Raw genomic sequence first — 22,161 nt, 5'->3', positions numbered from 1 at the left:
CTTTTGTAGCAACGTGGATGGAACTGGAGAGTGTGATGCTAAGTGAAATAAGCCATACAGAGAAAGACAGATACCATATGGTTTCACTCTTATGTGGATCCTGAGAAACTTCACAGGAACCCATGGGGGAGGGGAAGGAAAAAAAAAAAAAAGAGGTTAGAATGGGAGAGAACCAAAGCATAAGAGACTTAAAAACTGAGAACAAACTGAGGGTTGATGGGGGGTGGGAGGGAGGAGAGGGTGGGTGATGAGTATTGAGGAGGGCACCTTTTGGGATGAGCACTGGGTGTTGTATGGAAACCAATTTGTCAATAAATTTCATAAAAAAAAAAAAAGAAAAAAAAAAGAAAAAAAATTTAAAAAAAAAGAAAAAAAAAAAAACAAAAAACACTGGAGACCAGCTGTGTTTACTTCTTCTCACCTACCTTTGTCTCAAAGGCAAAGCCCAAGTCCACAACACAATCCCATGAGTATGCCAGAAATTAATCTACGAGATTCAGGCCTCAGATAAAACCAACTCACTGAAGAAGGCTGAATTTAAATTAAAAAAACATGCACTTTGGAGAAAAAAGTAAATAACAAGATAGAATTGAGGGAGATGTTGCAGAAGGATGTTTGATTTGGAATCAAACAGATTGTGGTTCCATAGGTAGAACTATCACTTACTAGTATGTGACCTTGAATAAAATACTTAACTTTTCTGAGTTCAGTTTTCCCATCTAAAAACATGAAGATGCCAAAATCTTACCTTGGAAGGGAGTCCATGACTGCAATCCTTTCTGAGTAAAGAGTCTAGAAGTAGTCCCAAGTTGCCATGCATTGTATCACGTGACTTGGTCACAACAGGTTAGACCAGTAGCTTTGGAATAATAATGCAATATTTCTACACTTCAGAAAGTGTAACTATGTCATGGCAGAGACAGTCTCCTATGATTTTATTCTGTATGGAGAAGTAACCAGAATGGTCTCTGTTTCTTTGCAATAAACACACGATTACCTTATAGGGTTGTTATGAGAATTACATGAAAAAAATGTGAGTATAATCTCCAACAGATAATGGCATATAACACTCAATAATGTAGCTATTCATTGGTAATGAGTGCTTCAAAGCCGTTAATGCCACAGCCGTTAATGCCACAGATAAAAAAGCCTCAGTACCCAAAACCAAAAACTCATACTTACCAGCCCCAAAGTAACCAAGTATAGTTACAGAGTCATTAAGCCTCATACTTGGAGGCTTTTAGCCCTGAGGATATGAAATGTATGTTTTAGGGGCTTCAGCCCAGAAGAGCACACTAAACTCCTAACCTGCAGTTTTCTCTTGTATTATTTTGTATGAGTGCCCAAGTTTGTTGTTGCTTTCTGGCATGGAGGAAGTATGGAGGAGTTGTATCAGAACTTGCAGAGTATGCTACACAGAGAGCTTTTCCAGTATAACTAAAAAGTGGGGCCATGCTTGGATTCAGGGTATGGAAGATTCTGAAAATAGGGAGAGGTGTGAGTATTAGAACTGCAAAACTGGCCTTGGAGCAGCGGACTCATACAGAGAAATGATGACCAAAGAAGATGGCCTTGAATAGAAAAGTCTAGAACAGAGAGGTCATTCAGGAGGCCACAGGTCTAATTTCATCTAAACATTTCCAAGGCCCTCAACCAGACCAGTGGTGATAGGAAATAAAAGGTGTGAATGGACACTGAATTGCAGTTTGAAGGTCAAGGCATCAAATGAAGTTGGTGACTGAATGTTGGGAATGAAAGAAGAATGAGTGCTTGACATTAAGTTTGGTAGAGTGAGGAATGGTGGTGCCAATGCCAGAGTCAGGGGACCCTTTTTTGGTAGAAGGCCTGAGTTCATTTTTGGATTTCTCAAGCTTGAGGTAATCAGGGGATTTTTCAGTGGAAATGGTCACAAGCAGCACTAATATGGGACTGGAACTCAGATAAGTGGAAAGAAGATAAGGCTGAGATCAACATAGAGGTAAGCTCTGAAGATATGACATTAAAAAAAAAAAGTTCTCAAGGGAGTATAGTGGAAGAAGAATAGAAGTCCAAGGCCCAAGTCTTAGAAACTGCCCTATGTCTAGAGGTCCATCTAGTAGTGATAAAGAAGAGCAAACTCAGGAAAAGCAAGAAAAGTGAGGTTGATAAGTATTTGGAGAGCCAGGCTAGTGCCATGCAGTAGAAGCCAAGGGAAGAGGTTTTCCCTTAGCAAAGACTTCTATGTGGTAACATCTGGAACAGATGTCAATAGCAAAGCACAATGCTGTGGAAGCAACACAAGTGAGTTCAGAATACTCTGGATAGCCTGTGTAAAGCCTGTATCTTCCACAGCTAGGCTAAAGTTAATTTAGCAAGACCTATGTAATGACTGATGGCAAGTGTTCACTAACACTGTTGCCAGGGGGAAAACTGGTAGGACAGACATAGTACTTCTCTGAGATAGGGGAACTTACCTAGCTCATCCCAGAGCTGCCTGCACTTATCTGTCATGCTTGTTCCTTGCTGCCTCCAGAGTGTGAGTCGTGGGTCAGCCATAAACTGCTCAGTTATCAGCGTCAGCATCCTGGCTCCATTGGAATCTCTCATCCGCAGCATCTCTCGAACCTGACACATAAGGAGGGGCCAGGGGTTGGTGACTGCACATCATGAAAAAGCAGGAGAAGGAAGGGGAGGAGAAGATGAAGTATCTAAGCACAACATATCCAAAGAGCCAAAAAGAAGCCTTCTTGTTCTACAAGCCAGTTCTCTGTATATATCAAGAAAGTCTGCTGTACACAATGAGATACCACTTCATATCCACTAGGATGGCTAGAATCAAAAAACCAGATAACAACAAGTATTGGTGATAATATAGAGAAATCAGATCCCTGACACACCATTGGTGGGAATGTAAAATGGTGCAGCCACTTTAGAAATCAGTCTAGCAGTTCCTCAAATGATTAACGTAGAGTTATATGACCTATCAATTTTCAATCCTAGAGAGAAATGAAAACACATGTCCACAAAGAAACTTGTATAAGAATGTTTATAAAAGTATTATTTGTAATAGCCAAAAGATGGAAATAATACAAATATCCACTAACAGAGAATGCATAAACCAAAGTGGCATATCCATACATTAGGATATTATTCAACTAAAAAAGGAATTAAGTACACAGATACATGTTACAACATGGATGACCCTTGAAAATACTATGCTAGGTGAAAGATGCCAAGCACAAAAGACTACATACTATATGATTCCTTCCCTATGAAAGTCCAGAATAGGGAAAGATATAGAGACAGAAAGTAGATTAGTGGTTGTTTAGAGCTGGGAGAGGAGAAATGGAGGATAGGGAAGTGACAGGTAAAGGGTATGGGATTTCTTTCTAGGGTGATGAAAAAGTTCTAAAGTTGACTGTGGTGATGGCTGCACATATCTGCGAATATATTAAAAACCACTGAATTGCACACTTTAAGTGGGTGACTTTTACAGTATGTGAATTATCTTTTACTGAAGGTGTTTAAAAAAAAAAAAGAAAGACCACCGTGAGAGCCCCCAGTTCCAAAAGACTAAATCTCTTCAAGGCCTCATCCAGCAGCCTTGGGTTCAAGGCAGAGGGATGATGGCTTCCTTACTAAAACCCACAGCAATGCTAACTTATTTAGAGTGGAGCAGAAGGAAGAGGACTACCAGGGTGAGTTTGTAGGGGTCTCTGGATGCCACCTGCTCGGGATCAGGTCTGCTCTGTTCAGCATCTCCCATTAGTTTTCAAGCTTTCAGGACAGATAGGTCAAGTGAGCTAGCTAAAATGCATGAAGCCAGAAGTGTGGTGAGGCCCGTTTAATTAAAGTAAAAACAAAACAAAACAAAACAAAAAACCCAATACCTTTCATATCTTACCTTAGCAAACATTGAATTGAGTTGCTTTCCAGAGCCATAGTAACCACCCTGGGAGAGAAAGAGTTTCACTTGTTCTTTCACCTGTTCTTCATCCAAATGCCAACAGTTCTCATCATCAATGCTGGCCCCAGCTGTGGGGTCAGGGGCACCTGTGAGGAATGGGAATGGTGACATGAATCCCCTGAATTCATATGCTACACATTTGGCAGAAGGGGTACTCTTTGAGGATATTAAAAAACAGACGGCTTACTCTGCCTTATTCTGGGCTTTGTCAACTGTTTGGTCCTATAAATAAATGTAAGAGGGCTAATGCTAGTTTCACACTCACTTATGTTCCAGTTGTATTCCCTTACAAGGGAATACAGTTGTAGACCCTTACAAGGTCTACAAATACCCTCCAGTTGTAGACCCTTACAAGGTCTACAAATACCATTCTAGGGGGAAAAATCCCAGAAGGAAATGCACAAACATGAAAAAAATGATATATTTTTTCCCTAGGAAGGTGACATTTCTTTCTTCTTCTTCTTCTTTTTGCCTTCCTATGAAGTTCAAAAGAATCCTTAAAGTATAGATATTATTGAAAATAAATACTTCCTTAGAAAATAAAAAAAAATTGTTTTTAAAGTTCACTATAAAATTTAGCTTCTTAAGCAGAGTCAACACTTCTGAATTTCTAGAAACTTGCCCCTTAAAGCACAGGCAGAGGTGCATACAAGGTGATAAGTTTTATAAATTTATACTCAAAATATCTTTCATATCTGGTTCTCACTACAACACATTAAAACAGTTTTAGTTATTTACACATTCTTCTCCCCTAGTGCCCTGCTAGCCACTTGCTCACAGTTGAATCCACAGCTGAATTGCCTATACCACAGCACTGGTAATGCGGCACGCACGTAGTAAATATTTGTGGAATGAAAACGGAATCTTCTCTCACTTTCTCAAAGCCAGAGTCTTACGTTAAGTTTTTAGCAACCTGCATCCAAGTTACAAAAGACTATTAATCAAATGCTCTATAGGTGTGGTCATGTAATAGAATATAAATTCACGTCATGTTTGGGGCACCTGGGTGGCTCAGTCTGATTCTTGATCTTGGCTCGGGTCATGATCTCGTGGTTCCTGAGATCAAGCCTTGTGCAGGGCTCTGTGCTGACAGCGTGGAGTCTGTTTGGGATTCTCTCTCCCTCTCACTCTGCCTCTCTCTCTCTCTCAAAATAAATACATAAAACATTAAATAAATTCATGTCATGTTTAATTAGTCTACCTTTCCTCTTGTCTTCCTAGTTCAAAGTCCTGCTCAAATGAAATCCAGGTCTACACAGAAAAGTTGTTTTTCAGCTAAGCTTTTTTAGAGCATCTTATTCTCCATGAAATCAGGAGGGTTCACACATTCATTTATTCTACAAGTACTAATTAACACATATGATTGTCCAGTTTATGGTATCTACTATATGCTACTTTCTTCAAATGTATTATACTAAACACAGTTCTGATTATATCACTTGCCCACTCAGAGAAGTCTTCAGTGATGCACCATTTTTATTAAATTAAGTCCAAATGCTTTAGATTGGCATTCAAGGCTCTCTCTGCTCAGGCCTTATCTTTCATTTCTAGCCTTGTCTACCTTATATTTATGTTATGGTTCAGCTAGAAACTTAGCGTTGCCAGAAGTCAACCACATTTCCTTATGACTTTACTTCTGCTTTTTCCTTTACTTCTCTCCCACTCCTGTACCCCATTCTTTAGCCAAAAAAATGAAACTTCTCATTATCAATATTGCCTCAGTCAGGGCTACAATGAGCAGTGGAAACCATAAAGTAAGTATACAGAAAGGCCAACACTGCTTAGCTCATTTGGCAAGAGAAGCTCTTTTTTATCCCCTAACTGAATTAACCATACAACCCACTGCTCCCTCCCTGTCAAAAGTATGTCCATCTTATGCTCACATGGATATAAAAGGAGTAATACTCTTCTTAGCACTTTATTATTGCTTTTCCTAAAGACTTGTGGCATTTTGCTGTACATCAGAATTGTGCATTTCTCATATATTCCCAAATAAACTGAAATTTTTTAAGAGTAGGTGTTCATTTTTGTACCTTATAGTGCCTGGCTCATTATAGCACTGAGTTAATATTTATAGAATAAACAAATGCATGTCTCATTGGCCATCTAGATTTAAGCTCCAGGTGGGTAAATAATATATCCTACACTTCTTTTGTATCCCTAAAGTGGCAAAGCAAAACAAACATACTCCTTATCCTTAAATACTTGTTAATAAGAGCCATTTTTTCAACGTTTATTTATTTTTGGGACAGAGAGAGACAGAGCATGAACGGGGGAGTGCAAAGACAGAGGGAGACACAGAATCGGAAACAGGCTCCAGGCTCTGAGCCATCAGCCCAGAGCCCGATGCGGGGCTCGAACTCCCGGACCGCGAGATCGTGACCTGGCTGAAGTCGGACGCTCAACCGACTGCGCCACCCAGGCGCCCCAAGAGCCATTTTTTTTAGTGTTTCCTACATGCCAAAGTCTAAGCACTTTTTGTACATATCCTCACTAGAACATACTCTCCTTGAGGGCATAAATTGTTTTGTTTGTGCACATATTTGCAACATGTAGAACAGTACCTGGCACACAGTAGGTGCTCAGTGATTATCTGGTGAGTAAATTCCAATGAACCCTCATAACAAGTCTAGAAGGTAGTATTATTATCCTAATTTTAAAATGAAAAAACTAAAGCTTATACAGGTAAGTAATGTAACAGGTGGGAAGTATATTAGCTAGGATTTGTATGTTGGTTTCTCTTCAAAGTCTGTTGTTCACTATAACACTGAACTTTGGCCTCCAGCCTCATCTAGAGGCTGTGACCCACTAGCTGGTTTCAGGACCTTGAATGGAAAGCTGGATGGTGTGTCTAAAGATAGTCAAATCTTTCTTGGCCTATTTCACTATAGAGAATATAGGACTAGTCAGAATAATGCATTTTCCCCATAGTGAGGATAAAAGAGTTCTCACCAATACACTGATTCTCAAATGTTAATACACAGAATAATCACCTGGGTTTGTGTTCAAAATGCAGATTATAGAGTCTCACCTCCAATGATTCTAGTTTTCAGTAGCTCTATACAGACAGAACTGAGATAAAATGAGATACACTTTGTATAAACCAAAGACTGGGCATCTGAGTACCTTGTTGCCAAGAACAGGGATGAGGGAAGAACAGAAACGGTGCTCTAAAAAAAAAGCATAGATGGTTTGAATACCAATTCTGACCCTTGGGTGGTTCAATTAGGATTGAGACTAGGAGCAGAACCTAGTCTCCCAAAGGAGATGGTCTTAACTGGTTGGAAGTGTGGAGTGACATCCCCTCTAAAAATTCAAAGGGGTATAGAGAAAACTGGAGAATCTTCTGGGCCCAGGTGGTAGTAGTGGCAGCAGCAGTTCTGGAAGAAATAAGGCAAAGCTTATAAATACGTAGTGTACAGAGAGGCTTCTGGGAAGATGGTGGCATAGGAGGACGCTGGGCTCACTGCGTCCTGCTGATCACTTAGATTCCACCCACACCTGCCTAAATAACCCAGAAAACCACCAGAACACTAGCAGAACGGATTCTCCAGAGCCAAGCATAGATGAGAAGCCCACGGAAGAGGGCAGGAAGGGCGGAGAGGCGGTGCGCGCTACACGGATTGGGGGGAGGGAGCCGGGGGGGAGGGGCAGCCCACTGGCAAAGCAGAGCCCCCAAGTCTGGCTTACAAAAGCGGAGGGGCCAGACGGAGGGTGTTCTGACAGCAAGCGGGACTTAACATCTGGAAGGTTATAAGTTAACAGCTCTGCTCGGAGAGCGGGAGGGCTGGAGGACAACGGGAGGGAGAGTTGTTGAGCCCTGGACGACAGAGCACAGCTTGGTGAGGAACAAAGGAGCTTGCCAGCGGCATCTCCCTTGCCCACCCCCCAGCCAAAATCCCAAAGGGAACCAAATTGTGTCAGGGAACTTGCTTGCACCGGGCAAATACCCAACGCTGTGCTTCTGCGGATCCATCCCTCTGGCAGGTCTGACTCCCTCCCGGTGCTGCAGGGCCCCTCCTGAAGCGGATCTCCGAAGGAAAAGAGAACTGAACCTGACCCTCCGGCCCCTGGGCACCTTGCCGATCCACCCCAACTAATATGCCAGATCCCCAGCACCACAAGCCTGGCAGTGTGCAAGCAGCCCAGATGGGCCATGCCACCCCACAGTGAATCCCGCCCCTAGGAGAGGGGAAGAGAAGGTACACACCAGTCGGACTGTGGCCCCAGCGGTGGGCTGGGGGCAGACATCAGATCTGACTGTGGCCCCGCCCACCAACGCAAGTTATTCAAGACAGCACAGGGGAAGTGCCCTGCAGTTCCGCACCACTCCAGGGACCATCCAAAATGATGAAACAGAAGAGTTCCCCTGAAAAAAACCTCCAGGAAATAACGACAGCTAACGAACTGATCAAAAAAGATTTAAACAATATAACAGAAAGTGAATTTAGAATAATATTCATAAAATTAATCGCTGGGCTTGAAAACAGTATACAGGACAGCAGAGAATCTATTGCTACAGAGATCAAGGGACTAAGGAACAGCCAGGAGGAGCTAAAAAATGCTATAAAATAGCTGCAAAATTAAATGGAGACAACCACAGCTCGGATTGAAGAGGCAGAGAAGAGAATAGGTGAACTGGAAGATAAAATTATGGAAAAAGAAGAAGCTGAGAAGAAGAGAGATTAAAAAAATCCAGGAGTATGAGGGGAAAATTAGAGAACTAACTGATGCACTAAAGAGAAATAATCTACACATAATTGGTATTCCAGAGGAGGAAGAGAGAGGGAAAGGGGCTGAAGGTGTACTTGAAGAAATAATAGCTGAGAACTTCCCTGATCTGGGGAAGGAAAAAGGCACTGAAATCCAAGAGGCACAGAGAACTCCCTTCAGATGTAACTTGAATCGATCTTCTGCACGACATATCATAGTGAAACTGGCAAAATACAAGGATAAAGAGAAAATTCTGAAAGCAGCTAGGGATAAACGTGCTCTAACATATAAAGGGAGACCGATAAGACTCGTGACGGATCTCTCTATTGAAACTTGGCAGGCCAGAAAGGAATGGCAGGAAATCTTCAATGTGATGAACAGAAAAATATGCAGCCGAGAATTCTCTATCCAGCATATCTGTCATTTAGAATAGAAGGAGAGATAAAGGTCTTCCCAAACAAACAAAAACTGAAGAATTCATCACCACTAAACCAGCCCTACAGGAGATCCTAAGGGGGATCCTGTGAGACAAAGTACCAGAGACATCGCTACAAGCATGAAACCTACAGACATCACAATGACTCTAAACTCATATCTTTCTATAATAGCACTGAATGCAAATGGACTAAATGCACCAACCAAAAGACATAGGGTATCAGAATGTATAAAAAAACAAGACCCATCTATTTGCTGTCTACAAGAGACTCATTTTAGACCTGAGGACACTTTCAAATTGAAAGTGAGGGGATGGAGAACTATTTACCATGCTACTGGAAGTCAAAAGAAAGCTGGAGTAGCCATACTTATATCAGACAAACCAGACTTTAAATTAAAGGCTGTAACAAGAGATGAAGAAGGGCATTATATAATAATTACAGGGTCTATCTATCAGGAAGAGCTAACAATTATAAATGTCTATGCGCCGAATACAGGAGCCCCCAAATATATAAAACAATTACTCACAAACATAAGCAACCTTATTGATAAGAATGTGGTAATTGCAGGGGACTTTAACAGCCCACTTACAGAAATGGATAGATCATCTAGACACATGGTCAATAAAGAAACAAGGGCCCTGAATGATACATTGGATTAGATGGACTTGACAGATATATTTAGAGCTCTGCATGCCAAAGCAACAGAATATACTTTCTTTCTAGTGCACATGGAACATTCTCCAAGATAGATCACATTCTGGGTCACAAAACAGCCCTTCATAAGTATACAAGAATTCAGATCATACCATGCATACTTTCAGACCACAATGCTATGAAGCTTGAAATCAACCACAGGAAAACGTCTGGAAAACCTCCAAAAGCATAGAGGTTAAAGAACACCCTACTAAAGAATGAGTGGGTCAACCAGGTAATTAGGGAAGAAATTAAAAAATATATGGAAACAAACGAAAATGAAAATACAGGAATCCAACGCTTTGGGATGCAGCAAAGGCAGTCCTGAGAGGAAAATACATTGCAATCCAGGCCTATCTCAAGAAACAAGAAAAATCCCAAATACAAAATCTAACAGCACACCTAAAGGAAATAGAAGCAGAGCAGCAAAGATACCCCAAACCCAGCAGAAGAAGAGAAATAATAAAGATCACAGCAGAAATAAACAATATAGAATCTAAAAAAACTGTAGAGCAGATCAATGAAACCAAGAGTTGGTTTTTTGAAAAAAATAAACAAAATTGATAAACCTCTAGCCAGGCTTCTCAAAAAGAAAAGGAAGATGACCCAAATAGATAAAATCATGAATGAAAATGGAATCATTACAACCAATTCCTCAGAAATACAAGCAGTTATCAGGGAATACTATAAAAAATCATATGCCAACAAACTGGACAACCTGGAAGAAATGGACAAATTCCTAAACACCCACACACTTCCCAAACTCAAACAGGAGGAAATAGAAAACTTGAACAGACCCATAACCAGCGAAGAAATTGAATCAGTTATCAAAAATCTCCCAACAAATAAGAGTCCAGGACCAGATGGCTTCCCAGGGGAATTCTACCAGACATTTAAAGCAGAGATAATACCTACCCTTCTCAAGCTATTCCAAAAAATAGAAAGGGAAGGAAAACTTCCAGACTCATTCTATGAAGCCAGTATTACTTTGATTCCTAAACCAGACAGAGACCCAGTAAAAAAAAAGAGAACTACAGGCCAATATCCCTGATGAATATGGATGCAAAAATTCTCAATAAGATACTAGCAAATCAAATTCAACAGCATATAAAAAGAATTATTCACCATGACAAGTGGGATTCATTCCTGGGATGCAGGGCTGGTTCAACATTTGCAAATCAATCAACATGATACATCACATTAATAAAAGAAAAGATAAGAACCATATGATCCTGTCAATCGATGCAGAAAAAGCATTTAACAAAATTCAGCATCGTTTCTTAATAAAAACCCTCAAGAAAGTCGGGATAGAAGGAACATACTTAAACATCATAAAAGCCATTTATGAAAAGCCCACAGCTAACATCATCCCCAATGGGGGAAAACTGAGAGCTTTCTCCCTGAGATCAGGAACACGACAGGGATGTCCACTCTCACTGCTGTTGTTTAACATAGTGTTGGAAGTGCTAACATCAGCAATCAGACAACAAAAGGAAATCACAGGCATCAAAATCAGCAAAGATGAAGTCAAGCTTTCACTTTTTTCAGATGACATGATATTATACATGGAAAATCCGATAGACTCCACCAAAAGTCTGCTAGAACTGATACATGAATTCAGCAAAGTTGCAGGATACAAAATCAATGTACAGAAATCAGCTGCATTCTTATACACTAATAATGAAGCAACAGAAAGACAAATAAAGAAACTGATCCCATTCACAATTGCATCAAGAAGCATAAAATACCTAGGGATAAATCTAACCAAAGATGTGCAAGATCTGTATGCTGAAAACTATAGAAAGCTTATGAAGGAAATTGAAGAAGATATAAAGAAATGGAAAAACATTCCATGCTCATGGGTTGGAAGTATAAATATTGTTAAAATGTCAATACTCCCCAAAGCTATCTACACATTCAATGAAATCCCAATCAAAATTGCACCAGCATTCTTCTCGAAGCCAGAACAAGCAACCCTAAAATTCATATGGAACCACAAAAGACCCCGAATAGCCAAAGTAATTTTGAAGAAGACCATAGCAGGAGGCATCACAATCACAGACTTTAGCCTCTACTACAAAGCTGTAATCGTGAAGACAGCATGGTATTGGCACAAAAACAGACACATAGACCAATGGAATAGAATAGAAACCCCAGAACTAGACCCACAAAAGTATGGCCAACTAATCTTTGACAAAGCAGGAAAGAATATACAGTGGAAAAAAGACAGTCTCTTGAACAAATGGTGCTGGGAGAACTGGACAGCAACATGCAGAAGGATGAAACTAGACCACTTTCTTACACCATTCACAAAAATGAACTCAAAATGGATAAAGGACCTGAATGTGAGACAGGAAACCATCAAAACACTAGAGGAGAAAGCAGGAAAAGACTTCTCTGACCTCAGCCGTAGCAATGTCTTACTTGACACATCCCCAAAGTCAAGGGAATTAAAAGCAAAAATGAACTATTGGGACCTCATGAAAATAAAAAGCTTCTGCACAGCAAAGGAAACAATCACCAAAACTAAAAGGCAAACAACAGAATGGGAAAAGATATTTGCAACTGACATATCGGACAAAGGGCTAGTATCCAAAACCTATAAAGAGCTCGCCAAACTCCACACCCAAAAAAACAAATAATCCAGTGAAGAAATGGGCAGAAAACATGAATAGACACTTCTCTAAAGAAGACATCCAGATGGCCAACAGGCACATGAAAAGATGCTCAACGTCGCTCCTCATCAGGGAAATACAAATCAAAACTACACTCAGATACCACTTCACGCCAGTCAGAGTGGCCAAAATGAACAAATCAGGAGACTATAGATGCTGGCGAGGATGTAGAGAAACGGGAACCCTCTTGCACTGTTGGTGGGAATGCAAACTGTTGCAGCCACTCTGGAAAACAGTGTGGAGGTTCCTCAAAAAATTAAAAATAGATCTACCCTATGACCCGGCAGTAGCACTGCTAGGAATTTACCCAAGGGATACAGGAGTATTGATGCATAGGGCCACTTGTACCCATTGTTTATAGCAGCATTCTCAACAATAGCCAAATTGTGGAAAAAGCCTAAATGTCCATCAACTGATGAACGGATAAAGAAATTGTGGTTTATATACACAATGGAGTACTACGTGGCAATGAGAAAGAATGAAATATGGCTCTTTGTAGCAATGTGGCTGGAACTGGAGAGTGTTATGCTAAGTGAAGTAAGCCATACAGAGAAAGACAGATACCATATGTTTTCACTCTTATGTGGATGCTGAGAAACTTAACAGAACCTCATGGAGGAGGGGAAGGAAAAAAAAAAGAGGTTAGAGTGGGAGAGAGAGCCAAAGCATAAGAGACTTAAAAACTGAGAACAAACTGAGGGTTGATGGCGGGTGAGAGGGAGGGAAGGGTGGGTGATGGGTATTTGGGAGGGCACCTTTTGGGATGAGCACTGGGTGTTGTATGGAAACCAATTTGACAATAAATTTCATATATTGAAAAAAAAAGAAAACATGAAAAAAAAACTGAGAACAAACAGGGTTGATGGGGGGTGGGAGGGAGGGGAGGGTGATGGGCATTGAAGAGGGCATCTTTTGGGATGAGCACTGGGTGTTGTATGGAAACTAATTTGACAATAAATTTCATATATTAAAAATAAATAAATACATAAATATTTAAAAAATTTTTAAAAAGAAAACAAGTACATTGGAAATTATAAAAATAATATAAAGGTAAGGTATTATTATTCTTATAATAAGATAATAATGTATTAAGCTTGCAAACCCAGATATTAAAAATATTCTACTGTCAAAAAAATAAAATAAAATAAAATAAAATAAAATAACCTCTTAAAAAATACGTAGTGTACAGACTATAGAGAACTGCTGGGATAGGACTAGGATAACGCAAAGCCTTGAGAGTTACTATCAGTAAAATTTCAACTAGAACTTCAGAAGGGTTTGTTTATTTGATAGGAAATAAAGGAAGGTAAACTATGTAAATGTTTGCTGATCTACAAGGAACCCAGGAGATGAGAAGCAGAGCTGCCAAAATGGGTGGCTGCAGCAAAAAAGGGAGTGAGTCAATATTTGAGGCATCTAGGTAAAACTACTACAAGGAGTTGGTGTGACTGTTGAAGGAATGAAAGTCATCTGGGAAAGCATGAATCGGCAAAAGGCCCTAAGGAGGATTTTCCAAGACATTTTCATTTACTCAATCAATATTAAATGAGAGGCTACTATGTGCCAGGATCTGTGCCAAATACCGGATATATGGTGATAAACAAAGTAGATATATAGTGCCTATGCTTGTGGAGTTGACAGACTGGTTGGGGAAAGGGACATTAAACAAATAATTACACATGTACATATTTGTGTGAGAAGAAAGACAGGTTAAAGAAGTTTTCCCTGAGAAAGTGACATTTAAGTGAACACCTGAGGAAATGAATTAGGAGTTGCCTAACAAAGAGTGGAGGAAATACTGTATTTTTTTCTCAAAAAAGCATAAAGTCATAAATTATTGTGATAATCAAGTAAATTTATACTAAGGGAGAGAGGATAGGAAGAGTATTCCAAGAAGAGGGAAAATCATATGAAAACCTAAGCAAAAGCCAGACCAGGCAAGGTTTTGTAGGCCATATGAAATGTAGACTTTATCCATGACAAAATCTATAGTTATAGAAAAGTTACTTTGTGTGGAGAATGGAATAGAAGGGAACAATAGTGAATATGGAAAGATAAGTTTGAATACTATGGTAGCAAACGAGGTGGGAGATTATAGGAGTTTTGACTTAGGGTTATGGCAATATCAACAGAGAGAAGTGGAAAAGGATGAAATATACTTTGGAGGTAAAATTAACAGGTCTTGCAATGGAATGCACAAGGATTATAAGTAAAAAGTATTAGGGATGACCAGAAGATTTCTATCAAAATCCAGTGGCTAGATGGTGGTCCTATTTGGTATCTGAGTAAGTTTGGGGAGGAAGATAAACTCATGTTTGGATATGTTGATTTGGGGATGTCTCCATTGTATGGAGACATGTATAGTCAGTTGGATATAGGAGAAGTGATCTGTGAGCCATAGTACATAGATGACATTTAAAGTCAAGGATGTAGCTGAGATTGCCTATAGAGAGCATGTAGAATAAGAATAGGAGAAAACTTGGGGCACCTAGGTGGCTCAGTCAGGTTGGGTGTCCAACTTTGTCTCAGGTCATGATCTCATGGTTCATGGGTTCGAGCCCCATGTCGGGCTCTGTGCTGACAGCTTGGAGCCTGGGGGCCTGCTTCAGATTCTGTGTCTCCCTCTCTCTCTGCCCCTCCCCTGCTAGCACTCTGTCTCTCTCTCTCAAAAAAATTAATAAACATTAAAAAATATTAAAAATATATATAAAAAGAAGAGGAGAAAACTTAAGATTAATCTGTATGAAATGTCAAAATTAAGGGTCAGAGAATACAGGAGGGTAGAGCATGTAGGAATGAGTGAACAAGAACACAGATAGTCTTAATTAGATAAACTAGGCCTGGAGTTCATAAGCAGCCTCTCCAACTGTCTCTCACTAACTTCTAGGCAAAATCTTTTTAAAAAATCCTTTGGTTAAAAAAACAAGATAAAAACGTCTCTACATATGTTCATGTTAGGGGCGCCTGGGTGGCTCAGTCGGTTGAGCGGCCAACTTCGGCTCAGGTCACCATCTCACGGTCTGTGAGTTCGAGCCCCGCGTCGGGCTCTATGCTGACAGCTCGGAGCCTGGAGCCTGTTTCCGATTCTGTGTCTCCCTCTCTCTGCCCCTCCCCCGTTCATGCTCTGTCTCTCTCTGTCTCAAAAATAAATAAACGTTAAAAAAAACACAAAAAACAAAAACAAAAAACATATGTTCATGTTAGTCTTAAGTACGAAACTAATTGACCTCAGTAGTGGTAAAGTAAACCCAGTCAGTGTAAATGTTATAGTGTGAAATTTTCCACAGGACTGTACGAGAAATGGTAACAAATGAAGATAAAATAGAAAGCATGTCTTTTATAAATAATTATGAAACAAACCATCATGTGGATTAAGGCTCCAAGTTAGCACTTAGGCTTCAACAATGAGACCTGTCCTGAGGGAACTATTAAGTCTGTGGAACAAATTTTTCTTTCATTCTTAAACATCCTTTTTAAAATTATAAAAATAATACATGCTTTTATATAAAATATACTATTCATAAAGAAAATAAAATACACCTATAATGCCACCAGCCATAGATTACTATTATTAATATTATGGTGTATTTCCTTCCAGTCTTTTTGTCCTATATACATATGTGTGTGTGTAGACATGTGCATATACACACACTGCTTTTTAAATTAAATTAATATTTTATTTTTTTAAATGTTTACTTTTGAGAGAGAAAGAGTGTGAGCACAGGAAGGGCAGAGAGAAAGGGGGACAGAGGATCCAAAGCGGCTCTGTTTTGACACCAGTGAGCCCAATGTGGGGTTCAAACTCACAAACTGTGAGATCATGACGTGAACTGAAGTTGGACACTCAACCAACTGAGCCATTCAGGTGCTCTGGACTAAATCAGTATTTTATTTTATTAAAAAAAATTTTTTTTTTCAACGTTTATTTATTTTTGGGACAGAGAGAGACAGAGCATGAACGGGGGAGGGGCAGAGAGAGAGGGAGACACAGAATCGGAAACAGGCTCCAGGCTCCGAGCCATCAGCCCAGAGCCTGACGCGGGGCTCGAACTCACGGAGCGTGAGATCATGACCTGGCTGAAGTCGGATGCTTAACCGACTGCGCCACCCAGGCGCCCCATAATGTTTATTTATTTATTTATATTGAGAGAGAGAGCATGAGCGAGGAAGAGGCAGAGAGAGAGAGAGAAAATCCCAAGCAGGCTCCACACTCAGCACGGAACCTGAGGTGGGGTTCAATCTCACAACTGAGATCATGCATGACCTGAGCTGAAATCAAGAGCAGGATGCTTAACCAACTGAGCCACCCAGGTGCCCCTCCACTGCTGAGCATATAGTTAAATCCTTTACTTTGGGAACTCACATGCTTTTGTTCTAGAAAATTTACTTATTTCATTGATGAATTCCTTACCTCTGTTTTCCATTTTTGGAAACCCTATTATTCAAACAATGGAATTTCTAGGACTTGTTTTCTTACTTTTTGACAATTTTTTTTCTCCTGTTTTTCATCTTTTTGTCTTTTGTCTCTACTCTGTGGGAGCTTTCCTTACCTTTATTTTCCATCACTTAGTTTTAGAAGATTTTGCCATTATATTTGTAATTTCATTAGTTCTTTCTGTTCTGTGAACTCATTTCTACAGTATCCAGTTCTTATTTCATGGTTGCAATATCTTCTTTTACTCCAATGATAATATTATTAATACTTTTTCAAAGTTTTTTTCTCTCTGCATAGTTTCTATTTCCCCTAAATTGTCTTTCTATCTTTGTTAGCTTTGGTCTGTATCTTCCATGATATTCAACATTGTTGACTATTCACTTCTTGAAACTCAGTTCTATGCTGACTTTGATAATTACTAGCTTTTTCTCATTTCTCATTCTACTTTGCTAATTTCTATACTGACTCCTGCTTGCATCACCTGTATATGCATGGCTGTATTCATTTAATAAACCGTTATTATTTTCTAGGTACCATGCTAGGTGACAGAGACTCAGAAATTAATAAAACATGGTTCCTAACCCTACTCCTCAAGTCACCTTACTTTTCTCAATGTATCAAATCTCTCTTCATGGATAAGCAGCAACTGAAGCCCTGACCAAGATGCTGTATGCCAGAGAATCTTACGGTATGGAGTTACCAAATCAAATCACAGAGCATAGAGCACTGGTAGATGTAGAAAGACAGTCTACCAAAGGGGACAAGGCAAAGTCTAGGTAAAACCACACATAGGGGCTTAAGAAAAAAAAAGGTTTTAAGGAGGTGAGGAGCACAGCAATGCCTGGATCCATTCTTGGGATTAAAAGCAGGCAGCTAGCAGTTTTAGAAATCTTATTCCTGCTTTTTAATTTTGTTTTGGTGAGGAGCAGAGTTTGGGAAAGAGGAGAGGGAAGATGTTCTAAGTGTTTCAAGATTTAGCAGGGAAGAGAAACAAGACTCCAAATATCCCTATGCTAATAACTCCAAAATTGTGAGTTTTGCCCATAGTTCTAGATCCATATATCCAACTGCCCAACAGAAATCTTTTCCTAGAAGAGTGAAAACATATGGTATCTTATGTGGATCCTGAGAAACTTAACAGAAGTCCATGGGGAGGGGAAGAAAAAAAAAAAGGTTAGAGAGGGAGAGAGCCAAAGCATAAGAGACTCTTAAAAAACTGAGAACAAACTTAGGGTTGATGAGGGGTGGGAGGGAGGGGAGGGTGGGTGATGGGTATTGAGGAGGGCACCTTTTGGGATGAGCACTGGGTGTTGTATGGAAACCAATTTGACAATAAATTTCACATTAAAAAAAATCTTTTCCTAAATGTTCTACAAGTATCTCAAACTTATATTGAATTCATTTTCCTCCTTTTCTTTTAAGTTTATTTATTTTGAGAGAGAGAGGGAAAGAGAGAGAGAGAGGAAGCATGAACAGGGGAGGGGCAGAGAGAGAGAATCCCAAGCAGGGCTCTGATATCACAGAGCCTGATGCAGGGCTCAGCTGGTTGGATGCTTAACAGACTGAGCCACCGACACACCCCAAATTCATCTTCCTCCTAAATTCACCCCTCCTCTTATGTTTCCTCAGTGAATGACAACATTATCATCAAGTCCATCAACATCATCCTAGCTAGACATTCTGGAATTCAGTTTTGTCTCATCTTTCTTTTCTTCCTCGTCTTCACCCTCCCCACTCATCCTATACAGCAGATATTGAATCCAGTCCATGTTACCTCTAAGATATCTCCATTCTCTGTCCCCTGTTTCATTATCATTGCCAATATCAACATTGGTTAGTAGAAATAGATTAGGAAAGGCCTTGTGGAATACTAGGGAAGCTGGGAGTAGAAAGCTAGTATTAGTATGGAATAGACACAGGTACAGAAGTAGTAGTTCCTGGGGAAGGTTGAGGATCACACTCAAGTTCAGTATGGCAACCTAAGCCTAACTTCAGAAAATAAGATGAGTGGTGTAACAAAAGATAAAAATTGCTTTAGCACAGTGGTAAAGAGGGAAAAGGATGGTTTTGGTGACAGCAGTGGTATGAACAAGACAGGTGCAATAAGGTTCTCAACCAAGATGGTCACATGAAGAAAAGGCAAGAGAGCTTGGAAATAGGCAAAAATTCTGAGAAAGAGTCAATGGGAATAAAGCATGAAAACAGGGCACAACCTAGTCATAGGGGTACAGAGCAGTATTTCTCTTTGGTGCTACAGACCTTGGGATGAGGCAGAACTCAGGTTTCTAAGAGCTCTAGAGTTAAGGAGGCCAGAGAAGTAGAACAGCCTTACTATGTGGGATGAGAGATATTTGAAGCTACTCTTTAGGAGTATCACTTAGAGAGGGCTCAGTTATTATATATATACCACAGCTTTCTGTATAAAGCAATAGAAGATTATTTCTGCTAGTTAGCAAGAGTTCCTGGAAGCCTGTTGGTCTGACTACCCTTGTTTCTGAGGACTGGTGAGGTTGTGTACAGGACTTGATTAGTTCTATTCAACAACTGGGAGAGGCAGAACCTTTGGCACATGGATTACAATATCATACAGACCATCCACCTGGTCTCATTGCCTCTTTTACATTAGTATCAAAATTATCTGCTAAAAATAGATAGTATAGAGAAGCATAAAAACCTTGAGTTTTGAAGTCAAGTGTGTATGGGTTATAATTTCCTTATTTAAAAAATGGAAGTGGTTAAAACACCTATTTCACAGAGTAGTTTTGAAAGCTAAATGAATCAACATATGTGGAGTCCTTTGTATCATACCTGGAACATAGGATCTAACAAACAAAAACGCCTTCTCAAAATTCTTCAGTGGTTTCCTGTGATAAAGTCTTTACAACCTGGCTTTATTATAAAAACAACTATTTGTTTCAAACTTAGCTGTCTTTTCTTTCTTCCCCTACACCCCTTTTCTTCCTTTTAGAGAGAGATGGAGAGAGCATGCAAGCATGGGGATGGGCAGAGGGAGAGAGAAAGAGAGTACCAAGCAGGCTCCATGCTCAGCACAGAGCCTGACATGGGGCTTGATCCCACAACTCAGGGATCATTACCTGAGCTAATATCAAGAGTGGGATGCTCAATCAACTGAGCCACACAGGTGCCCCAAACGTATCTGTCTTTTCTACTAGATTATAAGCTACTTGAAGGCAGGAATCATGTCTGTTTTATGCTCTCAACAATCAGCACTAATGCTTGCACAGAGCAGGTTCTCAATATATACTTGTTGAATGAGTAAGTGAGCACAATACTAAAAGATGCTCTTTAGAATGACCCTGATGCTATGTAGGATCCTAAAATGTTAAGAGAATTCTTATATATATCTAATTTCACTGAATGACACAAATTATTTTTTGCTTTCTCTCACTCCTGAATATTCCAGGCTCCTGGGGCAGGTATTATACGGACAAATAAAGTCCAAAAAACTAGATCACTACATAACTCTAACATTCTCTGTCCTTTTTTGCAAAGAGTTTTATAAGGCAGACAACTGGACTGCTTCAAAAAACTAAGAGTTGAATAGTTGATTTGATGGAATGAACTGATTTCAGGTTAAGTGATCACAACTGCAAAAATATTAACAAAAAATCCTAACCTCTAAACATGCAATAAAGCAACAAAGTAGATTTTTAGCAACAAAAATGTTGTATAATTACCATTCACTTGGTTGATTTCTGAGTTGGAGGATAGAATCTCATCTGCCAGTTTCTGCGCAGTAGGAAGAACTTCAGTGTGGTGTGCCGTGATTAAATATTGAATAAACTTCTGTAGCTGGTCCCTATTCATCTGGAAAAGGGTTTCTGAGATAGGAAGACGCAATTTGACTTGCTCTGGTTTACGGATCCTGTAGAGTGAGAGTGCCACCACATGAGCACAGTAGAATATATCTTTGTTCCCACAGCCACATGTCACTGAGGTGATTTTGCATCGGTCAAAACTGATTGCAACTTTGTAAGTCACTGCTGGTTCAGAAGTGGTAGCTGGCTCAGTTACTGTACCACTGAGATGGAAGCCTAAGGAAACAAAGAAAGTGCGTTTAGAGATTCTGCAATAAGAAACTTGGAAGATTTTCATTTTGCATTTCAATTAATCAATTCAGAAACTTTTTGCTAAGTATCTCCTGTATATGTGGTAGGCTCTGCCATAGCACAAAGGTCAATGAAACTCAGATACAGCTCTAAAGGAACACAATATCTAGAAAAAGAATCCTTACCCTGGAGTCCACAAACCTCGTGAACTAATAATATGAAAACCTGTTTTGTATACATGTACATTTGCTAGGGGGGCAGGGATAGTTCATAGCTTTCATCATAGTCTAAAAAGGTTAACAAGGAACCCCAAATAAGTTAAAAACCTCTAAGGTACACTGTAAACTCTTTGGGAGAAAAGACAAGGCTACAAATGAAATAAGTACAATCTAGATTAAGGCAAGTGCTATAAATCCAAGAGAAACCAAAGGAACGCCACAAGAAAGGACAGGAGAAAGAACAAGGAGAATACGGACATTTCTTCCTTAAAACATACAATTCCAAAATGGTGGCCATGTGGGATACCAAAAAGGTAAGAAACCTCATAAAATATGGAAAGCACAGCTTGGTGCAGTGAGACTATGCAGTGTTACACCTCGACGTACTAGCACATAGCACTAATAATTTTGTAATGTAGGGAGAATAATTCAGTCATTTAAACCAATTAATGAGATCTTAAGTGTCAGACTGCTAGGCCTCGGGATATTAACAAAAAAAGGAGAAGGATATCAAATATTTGTAAAGCACCTATCACATAGCACAACTGTATCTGGTGTTTTTAATAATTTATCACAACATTATGAGGTTGCTATTATTTTCCTTGTTTTATTTTTTATTTAAGTTTACTTATTTTGAGAGAGAGAGTGCACACACAAGTGGGTGAGGGGCAGAGAGAGGGAGAGAGAGAGAATCCTAAGCAGGCTCCACACTCAGCATAGAGCCCAAGACAAAGCTCTGTCCCACGAACCATAAGATCATGATCCGAGCCGAAATCAAGTGTCAGATGCTTAACCGACTGAGCTACCCAGACTCCCCTATTTTTCTTATTTTTCAAGTTGTGTAAACTGGGACTCAGAAAGGTTAAGTAATTTGCTTAAAACCTCTCAGGTAATAAATGACAGACCTGAGTTTTGGAACCAGGTCTGAATGACTCCAAAGTTCATTTTCTTTCATTTATATTACACTACCTCTA

The 22,161-nt window shown here is 39.7% G+C and overlaps 1 protein-coding gene across 1 annotated transcript in view; it reads right to left on the bottom strand.

Moving 5' to 3' along the window:
- The window catches only part of ZSWIM5 (zinc finger SWIM-type containing 5), a 247,516-nt gene that overhangs the window by 51,210 nt on the left and 174,145 nt on the right, over nt 1–22,161 (bottom strand). The window contains exons 2-4 of the mRNA XM_047872875.1: nt 20,598–20,954; nt 3,884–4,032; nt 2,454–2,604 (exon numbers count right to left, since the gene is read on the bottom strand). Of these exons, the coding sequence (XP_047728831.1) occupies nt 2,454–2,604; nt 3,884–4,032; nt 20,598–20,954 (657 nt within the window). The remainder of the gene's footprint in view (nt 1–2,453; nt 2,605–3,883; nt 4,033–20,597; nt 20,955–22,161) is intronic.

Source organism: Prionailurus viverrinus, chromosome C1 (assembly GCF_022837055.1).
Source record: "Prionailurus viverrinus isolate Anna chromosome C1, UM_Priviv_1.0, whole genome shotgun sequence".
Lineage (NCBI taxonomy): Eukaryota > Metazoa > Chordata > Mammalia > Carnivora > Felidae > Prionailurus > Prionailurus viverrinus.
The sequence above is the reverse complement of the archived record's forward strand: the minus strand, read 5'-3'. Positions and strand labels throughout refer to the sequence as shown.